This window comes from Carassius gibelio, chromosome B22, assembly GCF_023724105.1.
Source record: "Carassius gibelio isolate Cgi1373 ecotype wild population from Czech Republic chromosome B22, carGib1.2-hapl.c, whole genome shotgun sequence".
In the NCBI taxonomy this organism is placed as follows: Eukaryota; Metazoa; Chordata; class Actinopteri; order Cypriniformes; family Cyprinidae; genus Carassius; species Carassius gibelio.
In genome coordinates this window covers 8,915,052-8,933,685 of record NC_068417.1, presented here as the reverse complement: position 1 = coordinate 8,933,685, position 18,634 = coordinate 8,915,052, and the positions used below count along the sequence as shown (strand labels likewise).

The following is an 18,634-nucleotide window of genomic DNA, read 5'->3' as shown; positions in this document are numbered from 1 at the left end:
TTTCTTAAATTTTATTGTGTTTTCTTTCAAATTCATAATTCTTTGGAATTTTTTTTTACTTTTATAATGTTTATTTAAATGTATTTTAAAGTGTTCATCTATTAGTTAAAAATTCAAACAATAAAATTAACAAAATAAATTTTATTTTACTTTATTATTATTTATCTAATTTTAATTTCAATTTTTTAAGTTTTTTAGGTATTTTACAATACCTCACTTTTTAATTAAATCAAATTTAAATTAATTGCATTAAGTTGACATTTTAGTTGTTTAATCATTAATTTATTATTTCAATAATAATAATAATAATAATAATAATAATAAAAGTAGTTTATCCCCTTTATAAGTCAATTTAATTTAAAAGTATTAATTCGTATGTAATTTGACTTTTATTTGTAAGTATTCATCCAATATATAGCTAATAAATGTAGCAGGTTGTTTGTTCCTTTTGTTTATTTTTTTTAATCAATTTGTTCACATGATTTCTTAAATTTTTCATAGTTCATTCATTCGTATACCTTGTATAAGTTTTTCAGAGATCACTATGATGCTAACATGGCGTTAAAAACTGAATAAATAAATAAATAAATTCCTTGTTTTTTCACAGCTTTTTATCGTATACCATTATAGTAATAGGTTTTTTTGCTATAAAATGCTGTACTTTTTACAGTTCTCCAACACTGGCGTAAGAATCGAATTCTCTTACTTACGTATTGTATTGTATTAATTTTGTGCGACATTATAATCAGCACAGATGGCGTAAAACATTGACGTAGATTTTGTGATGATTTAGCTGCTGTTGTCTGTCTCTTGTAGATCACGCAGGAGGAGGGCGAGTTCATGATCACGTTCCCGTACGGATATCACGCCGGATTCAACCACGGCTTCAACTGCGCCGAGTCCACGAACTTCGCAACCCTGCGCTGGGTCGACTACGGCAAGATGGCCACACTGGTGAGCGCGACTATAACTCCACACTCTCTTTCACTCTTTCACTCGTTCTTTTCTGCTTTCGTTAGTTATTTCACGTACTTTTCATTCATTTTGCTGCTTCGCTCCTGATTCATTCGTCCTTTCATTTGATGCTTTTGTTTGTTTTTGTCACATCCCTTCACCCTTTTTTTCTTTCTCTTGGGTTTTGTACAATTTTGTTTGTTTTTCATTTGATTTTTCCTTTTTGTTTGTTATTCGTTTTGTTTGTCCTGTTTGTTTGGTCTTTATTTTTTTTGACCTTTCTTTTGAATATCTTTTTGTTTGTCCTTTTCACTTGATCTTTCTTTTGGATTGTTCATTTTCTTTCTTTTTGTCCGTGTTCATTCATTGTTTGTCCTTTTCATTTCTTTTTTCTTTTCTTTTTGTCGTTCATTTGTCGTTTCATTTAGATTGTCCTTTCTTTTCATTTTCTTTTTGTCTGTCCTTTTTCTTTTTCATTTCTTTTCATTTGTCCTTTTGTTCTTTTTTTTTCTTTGTTTATTTCCTTTCATTTGTTCTTTCTTTTCTTTCTTCTCACTGTTTTTTGATTGTCCTTTTTGTTTTTTGTTTCTCTTTTGTCTTTTTCGTTTATTTTTGTTTGTCCTTTTCATGTTCTTTCTTTTTATTGTTTCTTTTTTATTATTCTTTTTCTCTTTTTGTTTGTCCTTTTTATTAGTTTTTTGTTTTTGTTTGTCCTTTTTGTTTTTCTTTTCATGTTCGTTTTTTGTTCTTTCTATTTATTGCTTCTTTTTGTTTGTCCTTTTTGTTTTTTGTTTTTTTCATTTGTTCTTTCGTTTATTAATTTTGCTTGTCATTTTAGTTTGTTCTTTACTTTTGTTTGTCTTTTCTTTTCATTTGTTTTTTTGTTTGTCCTTTTCACTTGATCTTTCTTTTTGATTGTTCATTTTCTTTCTTTTTCGTCTGTCCGTGTTCATTCTTTCTTTTTGTCCTTTTCATTTATTTTTCATTTTCTTTTTGTCTGTCCTTTTTCTTTTTCATTTTCGTTTCTTTATTTTTGTTTGTCCTTTTCATGTTTTCTTTTTATTGTTTCTTTTTCTCTTTTGTTTGTCCTTTTTATTCGTTTTTTGTTTGTTTGTTTGTCCTTTTTGTTTTCATGTTCTTTTTTGTTCTTTCTATTTATTGCTTCTTTTTTGTTATTTTGTTTTTCTTTTCATTTGTTCTTTCGTTTATTAATTTTACTTGTCATTTTTGTTTGTTCTTTACTTTTGTTCGTCTTCTTTTCAATCGTTTTTTTTCTTTTTGTTTGTTCTTTCTGTTTATTGTTTCTTTTTTTCTCCTTGTGTTTGTCCTTGTTTGTTTTTTGTGTGTGTCCTTTTCATTACGTTTTCAGTTTGTCTTTTTTCTTAGTTTTTTCATTTTGATTGTTCTTTTTATTTCCTTTTGTGTTGTTTTTTTTGTTCTTTTCCTGTTCTGCCTTTCTTGCTTGCCTTCTCGTTTGTCTCTCTCTCTCTCTCTCTCTAATATTACACATGTGCGAGTGGTTTTTCCTGCCTGTGTTGCACTCTGGCATTTAGAGACTCGTCACACGTGATGATCTGGATGTATTGTAATGATTAGCGATGTGCTGAATGTGGGATCACAGACACGCGGCTAATTAAAGCGCATGAGCGGATCTAGTGTTTGTATCTCTCTCGCGTCGCTCTCATTATTTCCCTTCCTCTTCTACAAGCGTCTGATGGAGGGCCTCATTAGTCAGAGATCTTGAAACCTGCACATTCATGACAAAATACTGACTTCTGGCCTCTTAGAGAATCTGTTATGTGCAGAAACGGTGTTGCTGATGCTGTGAATATGCATTTGTTATATATACATTTTTATGCATGAAAAATTAAAAAAAAAATTAATGGTGCCGTGAATGAATCTATCAATCAGATTATAAAAATAAGACCGTATTACTTGATTTTGTTTATCATTGTGAATGAAGCGTCCATCATGTGTGAGATCTCAGAGAAACAGGTAATGATGGACCTTCAGCGGCTCGTGTAATGGCCAGACCTGGTCTAGAGCGAGAGACACGATGAGTTTACAGCGTTATTAACATGTTCATCTCAGAAATGAGACGCAGCTTCATTGCTCTGGTGTCTTCAGAGGCCTGTGATTGTTTCTTTCTCCATTTCCATTTCCTGGTTGAGAAGTGAGAAATACAGCAGTAAAAGAGATTCATCTCAGAAAGTTCAGTGTCAAAATAATCATTTTTTTTGTTGTTATTTTTTTTTACTTTATTTTACGGTGTAAAAACTTTTGAACTCCCTTATTATTCACTTTTATACATATCTTTAATTCTTTTTTTTTTGTTTTTTTTTTTGCTTGTTCATTTCATTTTACATTTATATATTCACTACAGTTTAAAACGTTTATATTTTTTAAGCAAGGATGCATTAAATTGATCAAAAGCTAAAGTTAAGACATTTATAATCTTACAACAGATATCTATTTCTTTCTGTTTATCAAAGAATCCTGAAAACGTAGGGCTGCATCACTAGAATAATTTACCTTTTAAAATATATTAAAATAGAAACTGGTATTTTAAATATTAATTAATTATATATATATATATATATATATATATATATATATATATATATATTTAATCATATTAATGCAGCTTTGGTGACCAGAAGAAACTTCTTTAAAAAAAAAAATGTTGCTTCAATCTTTTAATCTGTAGTTTATATATATTTATTTTTACAATTTTTACCAGTAATTTGTAGTTTTAGCGGCGTTTTTGCCATTTAGCATATTTTTTTCTCCTTTTTCTCCAATTATGAAAGTATTCAACTACAGAATTAACGTTAAACGTTTTTTTATTTTTATATTTTACATTTTATGTAACTTATTTTTATTAATTTATACTATTAACTTTATATTTATACATTTTATTTTAACCTATTACTTTAAATTATTATACATTATTTTGTATTACTCTTTTAATTACTCTTTTTCCGGTTTAATTTTTCATTGTTGTGGTCTAAAATAATCACAATGCATTCTTTTTATCTTTCTAAACATATTCTTAAACACACACACACACACACACACACACACACACACACACACACACAGATGTATCTCCCTATTGTCACAATCTTTGCTGAAGAAATGTAGAAGTGTTTTGGAAACAGCAGAGTCTCAGTTCCTTCCTGAAAAATGTTCACAGTGTGATTGTACTCTTAGTTTTGGTTGGTTCCTCTCCTCAGCGCTGCTTGTTTTCCAGGTGGACTCGGATCCTTCCAGTCGGGTTGGAATTGCATTTCAGAGCATAATATGGCAAGCCCCGGAGTTACGCTGCGAGACATTGACATTTCGGAGTGAAGAATAGCGCTTGTTGCCATTATTATGCCCACACACACACACACACACACACACACAGGGTTTGCTGTGTTTGTCTTCACTTCAGCTGCAGAATGTTTCTGGTAATTGAACAGCAGCTCCGGCGCGGCGCAGGAAATAACGGCTCGATGTAATACAGCCAACTGCAGCTCGCAGGAAAATGACTTTTATTTCCATCCGTCTCTCTCTCTCTCTCTCTCTCTCTCTCTCTCTCTCTCGCTGTTGATTGAGAGATGTTGATTTGTGCGTTTTTCACTTTGGTCCACGCCGCGCAAACTCTGCGATTAAAAGCTTGTTTTGTTTTTTTCTCCTTCCAGTCGTCGGCGTTGATCGTTTAATAATCTTGCGTGAAGACTTGTTTCATCTAATCATCACATCTCCTTTCTATCGCCTTCATTTTCTGTTCAATCGTTGTTTCAGACACGACTCCAATGATGCAGTTCATTTGATTCTCATCTGTTATATAGTTTCATCTTATTGAACCCCAATACTCTGTAGTTTTTAAGGTCCTTTTTTTGTTAATTTGCATATATATTAGAAAAACTTAATATTTTGTTCTCATTCAAATGCATTTAAATCATCTACATTTATTTTTTTTATTTAAATATTTGTATTAATGTTTAGTATAATTATTTTTATTTTTATTTAGATAACCTTGTATTATTCTTTTAATGTAAATATTTAGTTAAATTAAAATTTTTGTTAGATATATTTATTTTGAATGTGCATAGTATTCATTTTTAACTTTATTTTATAACAATGAATGTGTTTTAATATTTAATTATGCTATTTATTCATCATTATTATTACATCAATATTTTTAATTTATAAAATGTATACATATTTAAGACATTTTAAATTAATTAGCATTTTATTCATATTACTCTAGATCTCAAAATAAATAAAAAAAATGCATGCATGCAAAAGTGTACTTTAAAACTGAATTTAAAAATAATATAATGCAATATAAATGTACATTAATAACATTTTTTACCAATTATATTATTGAAAAAACAAAAATTGTGCTGATTAGCCCCGCCCACCATGCAATTTCATGTATCCAGTATCACTCCTCATATTTGTGTAATAAACCTTCATTCTGATTAGCCGTCATTGTGTCACATCATGTATATCATGCAATCAAAACTTCGAGACATAACTGTTCTAATGTCGTTGGTTGTCGTTTGTCTTCTGCAGTGCTCGTGCCGTAAGGACATGGTGAAGATCTCCATGGACGTCTTCGTTCGCTGTCTGCAGCCTGACCGATACGAGCTGTGGAAACAGGGGAAAGACAACATGGTCCTGGACCACCTGAAGCCCACGAGCCTCACCAGCCCCGAGCTGGAGCACTGGAGGAAAACCAGAGTCACGTACAGAGAGAAGCTCCTGCGCAGGTGCCGGCCAATTTTCTGTGTTTATTTGGTTGCTGGTTGGCCTTTTTCATTGATTTTTAGAAGCTAAACAAAAAAATTAAACAAAAATAAATGGAATAATGCTAAATGAAAACTTGTTTAGTTTCAACAACATGTCACCATGAAAAAGTTTCGGAAGCAGTGAGTATAGTATGTGCTTTTAGTGCAATACAAAAAACATTGTTAAATTGCTCGCTCATAGTATCTTATGGAAAGATAAAAGTTAAAAGTTTAGATAGCGTGACGTAGGAATGACACGTTAAGATGACATTTATGGTCAGTTATAGTAACAGCTATTGTAATACAGAAAAATATAATTTAAACAGTTTTTGTCACTGGTCGAAAACGTGTGCACATGCATTGTTTTGTTTTAACAATGTCTCTGTGACATAGAAGTGAAATTACTTTTATTGTTAGAATTTTAATAAATATACTGTAATTTTATCAAGTCAGAAAACTTGAGGTTTTTCCTGCTGGGAAAAAAAAAATCATTGTTTCATTTTAATGGTTTTAATTGCTTCATTTCAAACCAATTTGAATCGGAATCAGTAAAAACAAGCGGGAAATGTTTGGGTTGAAATTAAAGGTCATTATCCATAGGATTTTATTTTTAAGTGCTTAGGTAAATTTTTTATCGACCTTTATTGTTCGAATTGTAATATTTAAAAACTGTCAAGAGAAAGGTTTTTGGGTTGAAATAAATGTTATGCATTGCGTTTTTTTTTTTAAGTGCTTAGGTAAAGTTTTTATTGACCTTTACTGTTAGAATTATAATAAACTATCAAGTGAAATCTTTTTGGGTTGAAATGTTTCTTTTCCGCTTGTGTTGCTTTTTTTTTTGCAGAGCTCAGGTGAAGTTTTTATTTACCTTAGACCTTTACTATTAGTATCGTAACAATAAGGCTACAAAGCAGGAAACGTTTGGATTGAAATACAAGTTATCTTTGCTTTGTTTGTTTGTTTGTTTGTTTATTTGGGGTGGGAGGGTAAATAGAGCTTAGGCAACGTTTTTATTATTCAAATGGGAAAATATTTGGTTTTAAATAAAAGTTCGTTATCAATTTGCGATGTTTTTTTGTAGACTTCTGCAAGGTATTTAGTGACATTTAACCTTTAATTTTCTAATCGTAATACGTAAATCTGTGAAGTGGGAAAAGGTTTTATTTGAAATAAAAATTTGTGTTTGCGTTGTTGTTGGAACGCTTATGCAAAGTTTTTATTGACCTGTTACCTGAATTGTAAAATTAGCTTGAATTGTAATAGATAAAAAATATCAAACAGAAACGGCCATTGACCTTTACAGTTAAAATCATAATAAATAAGAACTATGAAGTGGGAAATGTGTAAGTTGAAATAATTTTGCTAACCGTTTTCGTTGTTTTGTTTTGTTTTGTTTTTTGTAGAGCTCAGGCGAGGGTGAAACAGTTTCGGCGTCTGAAGCTGGAGGAGGTGAAGGTCCTGGACGAGGAGGGAGTGAAGCTGGATATGAATGAGTATCTACACAAGGTGGAGGAGCGCGAGGAGCAGCGACGGCAGAAAAGGGATGAGCGCATGGCGCGGGAGGCGCTCCTCACATTGGAGGCGCTGGAGAGGGAGGAGCAGGAGCAGGCGGAAGCAGCGCTTCGGGAAGAAGGTGACAGGAATGAACGTTTAACATATAGAAACCACCCTAGTAACCACAGAGTAAGACACCTTTTTATTACTGAATGTGTGATGGTAAAAATTGTTCTTCCCGTTCCTCCATATTCTGTGAAGACGGAAAAATGGATTCCCAGGATCCTCCGCCGGAAAACAGAGAGGAGGAGGAGGAGGAGAAGAAGAAGAAGAAGAAAAAGAAGAAGCCAAAGCATCCCGGCGAGCTCTCCTTCCAGGAGGTGTTTGAGCAGTTCGCTTCCAGTGATGTTGACAGTAACGGAGCCACTCCCGACCTACAGGTCAGTGCTTTTTCTGATCCCAAGGGTTTTTAGGGGATTTTAAACAATGAGGAAATTTATCGTTAAATGTTTTTGTTCCCAGCTGAGTCCCTTCCCGAAGCTGAAGAAGAAAGTTGAAGTGAAGAAGAGTCGTAGACATCCAATCAGCAAGCCGCCCATGCGCTCTCCTCACTCCATAGTCAAACAGGAAGCCTCCAGCGACGAAGGTGAGTACATCATTAACAATAAACATTAAGTGCAATGCACTTTAAAGCCCCCCCGAAGTGCCTTAAAACAAGCAATGTTTCTCTAATAATAATAATAATAATAATAGTGCGTTTTATTTCATGGCGCCTTTCAGAACACCCAAGGTCACCTTACAAGCAATATTCAGGTCACTGCATAAGACAAGACACACAACAAACAAACTGCATATACATATAAAGTGCATTTAAGTCTCAATAAAACATGTTTAAAAGATATGTCTTAAGACGCATTTTAAAAGTCAACAAGCACTCGCTATCGTGAACATCGAGGGGAAGAGAGTTCCATAGGCAGGGGGGCAGCATAACTAAAAGATCTGGCACTCATGGTAGTAAGGCGAATCCGAGGTACCACAAGAGAAATTGAAGATGAATATCTAAGTGCACGTGAAGGCGTGTAAACATGGAGAAGTTGAGTAAGGTATTTTGTTGCAAGATTATGAAGTGAGAGGTAGGACAGATTGCAGGATAGACAATGTATAGAGAGAAACAGTTAGATTTAGACACAACAGATCTAGTGCCAACAAGCAGAGCCTCAGTTTTGTTGCCACTTACCTTCATGAAGTTCGCTGAAAGCCAATCCTTAATTTCAGCTAAACAGCTTGACAAAGATGGTGGTGGAAAAGAACAGGTGAGTTTGGCAGACAGGTAAAGTTGGGTGTCATTCGCATAACAGTGAAAATTAGTACCATATTTCTTTAAAATATAACCAAGAGGGACATATATATAATGAAAAGCAGTGGACCCAAAACAGAACCCTGGGGAACACCAGTGGTGACTGTAGATATTCTTGAACTAAAACCTTTTAATTGAATATGCTGACTGCGTCCAGATAGATATTGACAGAGCAGTTCTAGTAATATCAAAATGTGTGACATTCTATGTGGTGACATCATTTCAATTGAAACAGGAAGAAAGGACGCGACATATCGTCTCTTTTTTTAAATAATCAAAAGTGTTTTAATTATATCTGTTCGGGCCAGCCATAACAGCTGAGATTGGAAAAGTCACATTTGTCAGCCACAGTCTAATAGATTACCCCCTAGATTAAATATGAAACTCTTAGTAAAACATGTTTTTTAAATAAATGCTCATGTCTCTGGGCCGGAGCCAAAGTCCAGATGTGTGCTGCAGCGGTTCGTGTGAAACAATGTGAAAGCTCATTTGCACCAACTGAAAGCATATTTACACTGTCTGAATCATTCCCTGTCACCTAGATTGTGCACTACGAGCCATTCATTGTACAGGAAATACTACACTGTGAACAAGTGACAGATCTATATAATGCAGGACTCTGCAGAGCATTTGATTGGTCAGAAGATTTGATAAAAAGATGAAGTATGATGTGACTAAAAAACTGCATGCTTTGAATGCTTCTAAATTAGAATTTTGTCACTGTTTTGAAGCACATTATCTTACAGATAACCTTAAGACTAAAATATTAATGCTAACACCCAAAAAACTTTTATTTTGATTTAATGAGGACTTTTAAGTATGAAATTAAAATAAGTTATACATTTTATATTTGAGGCCTTATTTGTTTGTTTGGAAAAACATTATTAGTTATCACTTTAAATTTCTGTGTAACATTTTAGAATGGAATTACAAAATATTTTCGCGAATTTGTTTTGCTCATGTTTTGAATACATTTTATAATGACGTCCTTAAAATGACATCCATAAAGCCATTCTTGCATGCAAAAACTATATTCTTGCAAAATATTGTGATTTTAAGGTTATTCGTAATTATATTAGTAAAAATTTTAGTAGAGCTACATGTTTTTTAAATGTAGGTTGTAACAATGTCCGTAAAATGGAATGTTTGTAAAGAGTTCTTGCATAGTTCATTTAATTTAATGTAGAAATTTGCATTAGAAAAGTATTATGAAAAATGTTGATATTCATTTTACACGTTTCAAATTAAGTTCGTAATGACATTTTTAAAATCAACTGTTGTATGTAAATTTGTTTATAAACCCATTCATGCACAGAAAATAGTTTTTCTAATCTCTCAAAAATTACATTTGAAATAACATTCGAAAAGTCTAAGGATGTTCTTACAACTTTGTATAAAATGTGCATAAATTTAATGCAGCAATTTAAAAATATTTTTAATAAAAGTTTTAACTGAATTAATTTTGCTCCACATTCATAGATAGCGTTCACAATGGCAGTCGTAAAATCTAAATATATTTTTAATTTGTTCATAAAGCTATTGTTAAATTGCTTGTTTTTCCTTATGCTTCAAAACTTACATTTGAAATAATGTATAAAAAATTGTTTCAATTTTAATTAGACAATTTTTAAATTGTTCATAAACCTGCTCTTAAATTACATGTTTTTTCCATATATTCAAATAATGTCCATTAAAAGTATTGAATGACATTCAATTTAATGATGCAAAATTGTCTTGCTAGTTTCATAAATGACCATACTATTTGTAGTCATGAAATCATAAAGTTGTTAAATCGAATGACTTTGCAGAATTCCATGTAAATTTAAATCAGTGACATTTCATTGTTTCATGAATGTACTTCATAATAATGTTCTTAAAAGATAAAAAAAAGTATTAGAAAAAAAAGTAAAGAAGACTATTGGTTAATAATTTATGGAAGAAAGGTTTTAGAAATGATTGGTAAATTTGTTTTACTAGCTTCTTGAATGAGGCCTAATTTACAACAATGCAGGTTATTAAATTACAATATTCAGCATTTGTTATCAAATGGAGTTCAGGAGAACAAAAGAAACTTTGCATCCTGGTTAAATGTCTGATGGCTTATTTTCCACTGAAGAAAAATATGTTAAGTTATATTTGTTTTTACAATATGAATGTTTCTAGAACATTTCAGGCCGGCGTTTCATTTCGGAGTGTTCTGGTTTGATGGCGAGATGTTGTTTTATGTTTGTTTGTTTGTTGCAAAAGTGTGCACTTGCGAGCACAAAGAGAAAAAGCAATAAAGTATGAAAGAAAGCAGCCACAAACAATCAGCGCTTTATAAGACGGGGCGGGTGAAAGACGGTTATTGATTTGTCTGTGCTGTGAGTTATGAAGAGACAGACAGCTGTAAACCCCTAACACCCACTGTCACTGTAGGGGGCAAAATACAGGACAGAGGAGCATCAAAACTCTCCAAAAATACATCTTCACCTGCTGTCTGTAGAGTCATCGCTCAGAGGAAGAGAACAACGCTCATACTGAGCCGTGTTCCACTTCTGCCTGATTAATTCACTTCGAAATAAATAATCTATCTATCTCTGTCTGTCTGTCTGTCATTCATTCATTTGTACATTCTATCCATCAGTCTGTCTGTCTTTCATTCATCCAGCCATCTATTGTTTGTTCATTCTATCCATCCATCCATCCATCCATTGTTTGTTCATTCTATCCATCCATCCATATATTGTTTGTTCATTCTTTCCATCCATCCATCCATCTATTATTTGTTCATTCTATCTATCATCCATCCATCCATCTCTGTCTGTCTGTCTGTATGTCTGTCTGTCTGTCTGTCATTCATTTGTACATTTTCTCCATCTATCCATCCATCCATCTATTGTTTATTCATTTAGTTTATCTATCCATCCATCCATCCATCCATCTCTGTATATCTGTCGCTCATTCATTTGTACATTCCATCCATCCATCCATCCATCTATTGTTTGTTCATTCTATCCATACATCCATCATCCATCCATCTTTTGTTTGTTCATTCTTTCCATCCTTCCATCTCTTGTTTGTTCATTCTATCCATCATCCATCCATGCATCCACCCATCTCTGTCTGTGTCTGTCTGTCGTTCATTTGTACATTTTCTCCATCTAGTATCCATCCATCTATTGTTTGTTCATTTTGTCTATCTATCCATCAATCCATCTCTGTATGTCTGTTGCTCATTCATTTGTACATTCCATCCATCCAACCATCCATCCATCTATTGTTTGTTTATTCTATCCATCATCCATCCTTCATTCTATTGTTTGTTCATTCCATCCATCATCCATCCATCCATCCATCCATCTATTGTTTGTACATTCCATCCATCCATCTATTGTTTTTTCAATCTATCCATCCATCCATCATCCATCCATCTATTGTTTGTTCATTCTTTCCATCCATCCATCTATTGTTTGTTCAATCTATCCATCCATCCATCATCCATCCATCTATTGTTTGTTCATTCTTTCCATCCATTTGTTGTTCATTCTATCCATCATTCATCCATCTCTGTCTGTCTGTCTGTCGTTCATTTGTACATTTTCTCCATCCATCCATCCATCCATCCATCCATCAATCTATTGTTTGTTCATTTTGTCTATCCATCCATCCATCTATTGTTTGTTCATTCCATCCATCCATCCATCCATCCATCTATTGTTTGTTCATTCCATCCATCCATCTATTGTTTGTTCATTCCATCCATCCATCCATCCATCCATCTATTGTTTGTTCATTCCATCCATCCATCCATCCATCCATCTATTGTTTGTTCATTCCATCCATCCATCCATCCATCTATTGTTTGTTCATTCCATCCATCCATCCATCCATCCATCCATCCATCCATCCATCTATTGTTAGTTCATTCCCTCCATCCATTCATCAGTTTTGTTCTTTTATTCTTTATTGATTGTAAGGTGATGTATAGAGAGATAGTACAGTGACTCTCTCTCTCTCTCTCTCTCTCTCTCTCTCTTTCTCTCTGTGTGTTTCTGTAGAGCTGTACTCTGGGCTGCCTGTAGGTGGCGGCGTGCAGCCGGAGGCTAAGAAGTCCGAGGAGAGCGCCTTGTGGCAGAACCGCGTGCCAAACTTCCTGAACGAGAAACAGTTCAACGTTGCGATGGCGACCATTGAGCCGCACTGCGCCGTCTGCATGCTCTTCTGTCCGTACACACAGGTAATGCACTGAGCGCAACTATAGTAGCTGAAATACTGTGTACATCATAACACATTATCAGACTATCATCACAAAGTCCGGTCCACTTCAATGCTTTTTTAATCAAAAACTGCCTGACTGAACAGGAAGTTGTTTTGAATCCATGTTTATTTCTCTTTGGTTTAGCATGCTGTCCCCTCTCTTGTGTTTTTGTGCGTGTTTAGCCAATGAAGGACCCCTTCCACCTCTCGGACACGTCCGGTCTGGTGTCGCGGGTCGGCTGTCGCACGCGTCCGCTGGTTCCAGAGATGTGCTTCAGCGCGGGTGCGGAGAACACCGAGCCGCTGCCGTCGAACTCCCACATCGGTGACGACGGCACCAGCGTCCTGCTGTCCTGCGGGAGCTGCGGTCTTCAGGTCCACGCTAGTGAGTCACACAACACCCCACATGTGCTTCTCTTGATACAGCGTTACTGTGTTGAGCTAAAGCCTCACACAGAACATGGTTTGGAATTACAGTGCACTGGCATTTAATCACTTTTCTGTACCAATGGGATTGATGGAGGCCTTTGGTTATTTGTTCTTTATTTTTGTTTATTTATTGGTGTGTTGCCACTGTTTTTCCTTAATAGACTATTGTACAATATAATAACTAATATATATAATGTTAGTATTGTGTCAGTCTCTTGGCCTTCCTCCTAATAATAAAAGAAGTCAAAAACTCTCCCATCTTTTCACGTCTGCACCTGTATCTCTCCAGCTGTGTGTTTGCCTCCTTCACACCAATCTGCATATTTCCTGTGTCTGTGTTTGCTAATAAACGCCCTTGATTCTGTCTTTATCTGGCCGCGAGAGCGTCTCACGGCGGCCCGACTGTCACTCCAGCCAATTTACCGTCAGTCAGGCTGAACTCCAGTTATTTATTTAGACGAGCACAGAAAATAAACCTCCCGAAGAGGAAAACAGAGAGGGGAAAGTGGCTCGTTTTGCCGGTTTCTCTCCACGGCGCGAGTCTAAGCCGCGTAGCCAATTAGCCGCGAGTTCACAGAGGTGACGCCGCGCTCTGATTGGCCCGTTTGTGCTTTAAACGAAAATGACAGTTTAGACTAAACTTATTTCAGTTTTCTTGATGTTTTTGTGTTTTCCAGAAGCATCCGGCCGTGGTATTTGCCATCGACTGACGGTATGATTAGATTTACTCGCGAAAGAACGACGGATGAACGTCAGCGTGCTAAAAAAACGCTCTGTTTCGCTCAGATACCTTTCGATGACTGTTTGTAAGTTCATCACGGCGAGTTGTTCAGATTTATGAAGTGCGATTGCTCTCGCATGAGCCGTCGCGCGTTCGTCTGCTTTTAGCAGCACTAATCAGTTTACCGTCGCTCTGTTTTCACTCTGTCAAACTAATTCAAGTCGTCACTGTGTGCCAGAAGAGTACTTGCTCATATCTTACCTGCGCTGCTGTCATCTCCACTCAAGCTTTCTGAAAGAAGCACAGCTTATGAAACAGATATTTCTAGCTTGATTATCACCCGATGACCCGCGTTCGATAGAAATAGCTGATATTTAATGTGCACCTGTGTTCATATGTCCCTTCAGTTATATATTTTTGCACAGGATATGGAAGACAGCCTACAGTTACTGTATTAACTAGTGGAATCATTTTTTTATGCAACTCTAATTAAAACTACTACAATAATCATAATTATAAGTATTATTTTTAGATTTTTGTACATTTAACACTTTTTTGTTCATTTTTTGTTTTTGATCATTTATTAATTAATTTTGTGTTGTTTGTTTTTTGTTTTTGTTTATTCTTAATTTGGTTCTTTTTGTATATTTTTTGAAATTCTATTTTTGTCAATCGTTTCTTCCATTCTATTTTTTTTTCTTTTGTTTATTTTTTCTTTTGTTTATTTTGTTTCTGCTTAATTCGTTTTTTGTCCTTTTCTATTCTTTCTTTCTTTCTTTCTTTCTTTTTGTTATTCTCATATTTTGTTTTCACAATTTCTTTTCCCCCTTTTCTCCTTCATTTTTGTATTTTGAATTATTTAGTTTTAGTGTGTTACTCGTTTCTTCCAATTTTTTGGTTATTTTGGTGCTTTTTTTATCTTTTTTTTCTTTAATAATAACAATAATAATAAAGTATGATTATTTTATGTAGATGTTATTTCTTTTGTTTCTTTGTTTCTGCTTAATTAATTTGTCTATTTTTCTGCCATTCTTTTTCTTTACTTCTTTTCCTCTTTTTGGTATTGCCATAGATTTTTCATAAAACATTTTTAGTAAATTTTTCCCCCTTTTATTCTGTTTTTAGACACAAATTTTCCTTAATTTATGTCTATTGTTTATTTATTTTTTATTTAGTTTCTTTTTTTGTCTTTAAAGTTAGTCTTTCATTTGTTTTTTAATACTAATAAATATATATTACTATTATAATTTTTATTTATTTATGCATTATGTAATTAGTTTGTGTTGTTTGTCTTTTTTATGCCTTTGTTTCAGCTTTTTTGTAAATTAAACTGTCATTATTCTTTGTTATTCTCATATTTTATTTTTATTCATCTGCCTTTATTTCATTTATTTATGCTTTGTTTTTTGTATAATTTTAATCGAATCATTTCCCCCAAATATTTTAAAGGAAAAAATAAAAGCATGTCTTTAATCATTTTACTCTGAACTTGGTTTAATATAATTATTAAGCCACTTAAGGCTGTATGAAATAGGGATTTTACTGCATCAAAGCCCCTTTCCTATAGTAAAAATCCCTTTACCATAGTAAAATCACTAAATTTTGACCTCAAGTGGCTTAGTGCTTTCATTTACTGTCTCCATGCCATGAGCTCCCCGCGGCTCCCCAGAGGTGTTTTAAACGTTCCCTCGACTTCCTCTTACAGCGGCAACAGCGAACCACCGACCCGAATGAACAAAACAACAACAACAGCAGCATCTCCAGCTTGTTTGCTTTTCGAAGGCTTGAAGAAAGGGCTGTGAAGTGAAAGACAGCTTGTTAGTCGATGCTGTCTTTGCCTCCTCGCTTCTCCAAGCTATTTTGGGTTTCTGCTAAGCGCTCGTACGCTTGAACTCACTCACAGAGCTTATGAAAATGGCTCTCCAGAACATGTGCGCATGTCGCATATTAAACTAATGCCCGGAGGCCGTGTGTGTATCCCGTCCTCCATTACGGCTCCGGCTGGGCTCGGCTGCGATGTCCCGCTGCTTGTGTTTACCTGCAGAAAGCTGCTGATTTCGATAAGGCGGGAAGAGCAGTAAATGACAGCATGTCAACTGCAGCTTTCCGTTCGCGTGAGCTTTCACCTCCGGTGCGCGCGATATCAAGGTTAATTTTCCTGTTGTGCGCGTTTACAGGAAGTCTGTGGTAATTACCAGAGATGGTCTTGCTATAGAGAGATGAAGATGGTCTGTATTACTTACTATTCACCTTTTTCTTCTTGTAAAATAGGCGTGTGCTTTTGTAAATTAAAATAAAGGTGCATAAACCCTTTTTCTGTTAGTAAACATTGTGACATTTTTCTGTGGGTGTAGGCAGAAAGATTCACCTGACCGCTTCACTAACGCTTAGCTGTGAAGTTTGTTTGTTGGAGGAAATCCGATTTTACCTGCATTTGTTAAGTCACGCACTATCCGGGACTACGATTGTTATTTGTAAAAGGTTCACTTTAATGGACAAAACCAGAATCATTTATACGATACAAAATCTTTTTTTGATTTTCTGCTCGTTTAATCACATTTAACCACAGCTGACGTTTTTTTTTTATTTATTTTTCTTATGTCGAGTTGTGTTGTGTGACACTCAGTTACAGTTTACAGATCCCATAGGAATGAAACTGCGTTTTTTTTGAGGTACACTCAAAAATTTGTTTTATCCAAAAGTATTGTTTAGTGTAAAACATGTTGACGATTAGCCGATTCCTTAAATGATAGCCGTTTCCTCTTTCCTTTCCTCTTTCTAAGCTTGTTTAATTGTGACATCATTTTTAAAGTAACATACGCTAGTGAATCGTACATACTACGTTTAATTTATTTTCGCTTCGTTTGTTTTTACTTCTTTTCTTTTGTGCTTTTTTGCCACCTCATTCTTTTTCTCTTTGGTTTTGTTCTTCCAATTGTTTCTTTTTGGTTTGACTTTTGATTTTTGTTTTAATACGTTTTTGCTCTCTTATTTTGTTTCATTCGTCTTGTATTCTTATTGTATTAAATGTAGATGAATAAAGTATTTTTTAATGGAAAATTACAAAACCTTTTTTTCATTGTTACGTACGTACGTTTGTGCTTATTTTCTTTATTTTTATATATATATATTTTATTTAATTTTTAAATTTTTCCGTTCTTAGACAGCTAAGTTTGTGTTCTCGTTCCTCCCAGGTTGTTACGGCGTTAATCCAGACACGAAACAGGAGGGCTGGACGTGTTCTCGGTGTACTGCTGCCGAATGGACAGCCGTAAGTATTGCAAACACCTTTCATATATATATATATATATATATATATATATATATATATATATATATATATATATATATATATATATATATATATATATATAAATAAAAACAGAATTCTTCCACCAAACAATGAAACAATATAGTTCCTCAGAATCAGTTATGGTTCTAACGAAGTGGTTGCCAAGCAACACACAGAAGTAAACAAAGATGTTGGCTCAGCCAATCAGATTCAAGGACCGGAACTCTCCGTTTTATAAACCGCTACATGGCACATTTATTGTTGCGCTGAAGCGTTTTGTTCGTTATTGTGTTCATTGGTGTTGTTTCTCATCGCAGGCTTGCTGTCTGTGCAGTTTAAGAGGAGGAGCTTTGAAGAAAACCACAGATGACAGGTCTAATATCTCAAACTCTGTTTCTCTCATATCGCATGTCAATTACGAGAAGCTACGCAGCATCTGTCTGTGCTCTGAACTCTGCTAAACCGTGCGTTTGGTGTCCCGTCCGCAGGTGGGTTCATGTGATCTGTGCCGTCGCTGTGGCCGAGGCTCGCTTTGTTAATGCGGTGGAGCGAGAGCCTGTGGACGTGACGGCCGTCCCTGACACCAGGAAGAGTCTAGTGAGTTAAGACACACAGAAGATGACACAATGTCCTTTTTGTGCTTTTGTTTCGTTTTATACTTTGGTTTGGTCACTCACTCATTGGCGCCTCCATTGATTTGCTACATTGTGTATGATGTCCTTATTCATTTTTCCGTTTGTGTTTTTGTTTATTTCTTTCGTTCCTTCTTTTTTGTTCATGTTGTAGCTTCATTCATTTTCTACAGCTGTTTTCAGTTGTTTGTTCTTCTGTTCCTTACTGGCCTTATATTTGTTTTTCAACTTATTTGTGTTTTTTTTGTTGTTGTTGTTTTCTTTTATTCTTCTTATTTATTTTTTCTGTTGGGCTTCAGCTTTTGATTGTTTTTGTTAATTTGTTTTATTTTTATTCATTTGTTAGTGTGCGTTTTTATTTATTTTTTGTTTATTATTTAGTTGAGGCCTATTTTGTCTTACTATGTTTTGTCTGTTTTTGTTTTTATTTTCATTTATTGGCCTTTTTAATTTTTTTTTTCTTTTCAATGTTTTTTTGTTTTTGTTTTTTTACTTTAGCTAGTTTGTAAATTTTCGTTTTTTTGCTCATTCCTAAGTTGTTTTTCTCTTATTTTTGCCGTGTTTTTTTTTACTTTTACATTTTTTGCTCGTTATTCTGTTTCATTTATGCTTTTTTTGTTAATTCCTCATTTGTTTTTCTTTTTTGCTTATATTAGTTTTTTCCAATTTGTTTCAATTTAATATATACATTTTTAATTTGTTTCTTTCTGTTTTTATTTACTTTGTTCTGTTTTG

At 34.2% G+C, this 18,634-nt stretch overlaps 1 protein-coding gene across 4 annotated transcripts in view; it reads left to right on the top strand.

Annotated features, from left to right (window-relative positions):
- The window catches only part of LOC127987523 (lysine-specific demethylase 4B), a 48,590-nt gene that overhangs the window by 22,572 nt on the left and 7,384 nt on the right, over positions 1–18,634 (top strand). For all 4 annotated transcript variants that reach the window (XM_052589877.1, XM_052589878.1, XM_052589876.1 and 1 more), the window contains exons 8-17: positions 817–954; positions 5,521–5,717; positions 7,139–7,368; positions 7,491–7,669; positions 7,752–7,875; positions 12,627–12,805; positions 13,009–13,210; positions 17,170–17,246; positions 17,585–17,640; positions 17,756–17,864. In XM_052589877.1, coding sequence (XP_052445837.1) covers positions 817–954; positions 5,521–5,717; positions 7,139–7,368; positions 7,491–7,669; positions 7,752–7,875; positions 12,627–12,805; positions 13,009–13,210; positions 17,170–17,246; positions 17,585–17,640; positions 17,756–17,864 — 1,491 coding nt within the window. The remainder of the gene's footprint in view (positions 1–816; positions 955–5,520; positions 5,718–7,138; positions 7,369–7,490; positions 7,670–7,751; positions 7,876–12,626; positions 12,806–13,008; positions 13,211–17,169; positions 17,247–17,584; positions 17,641–17,755; positions 17,865–18,634) is intronic.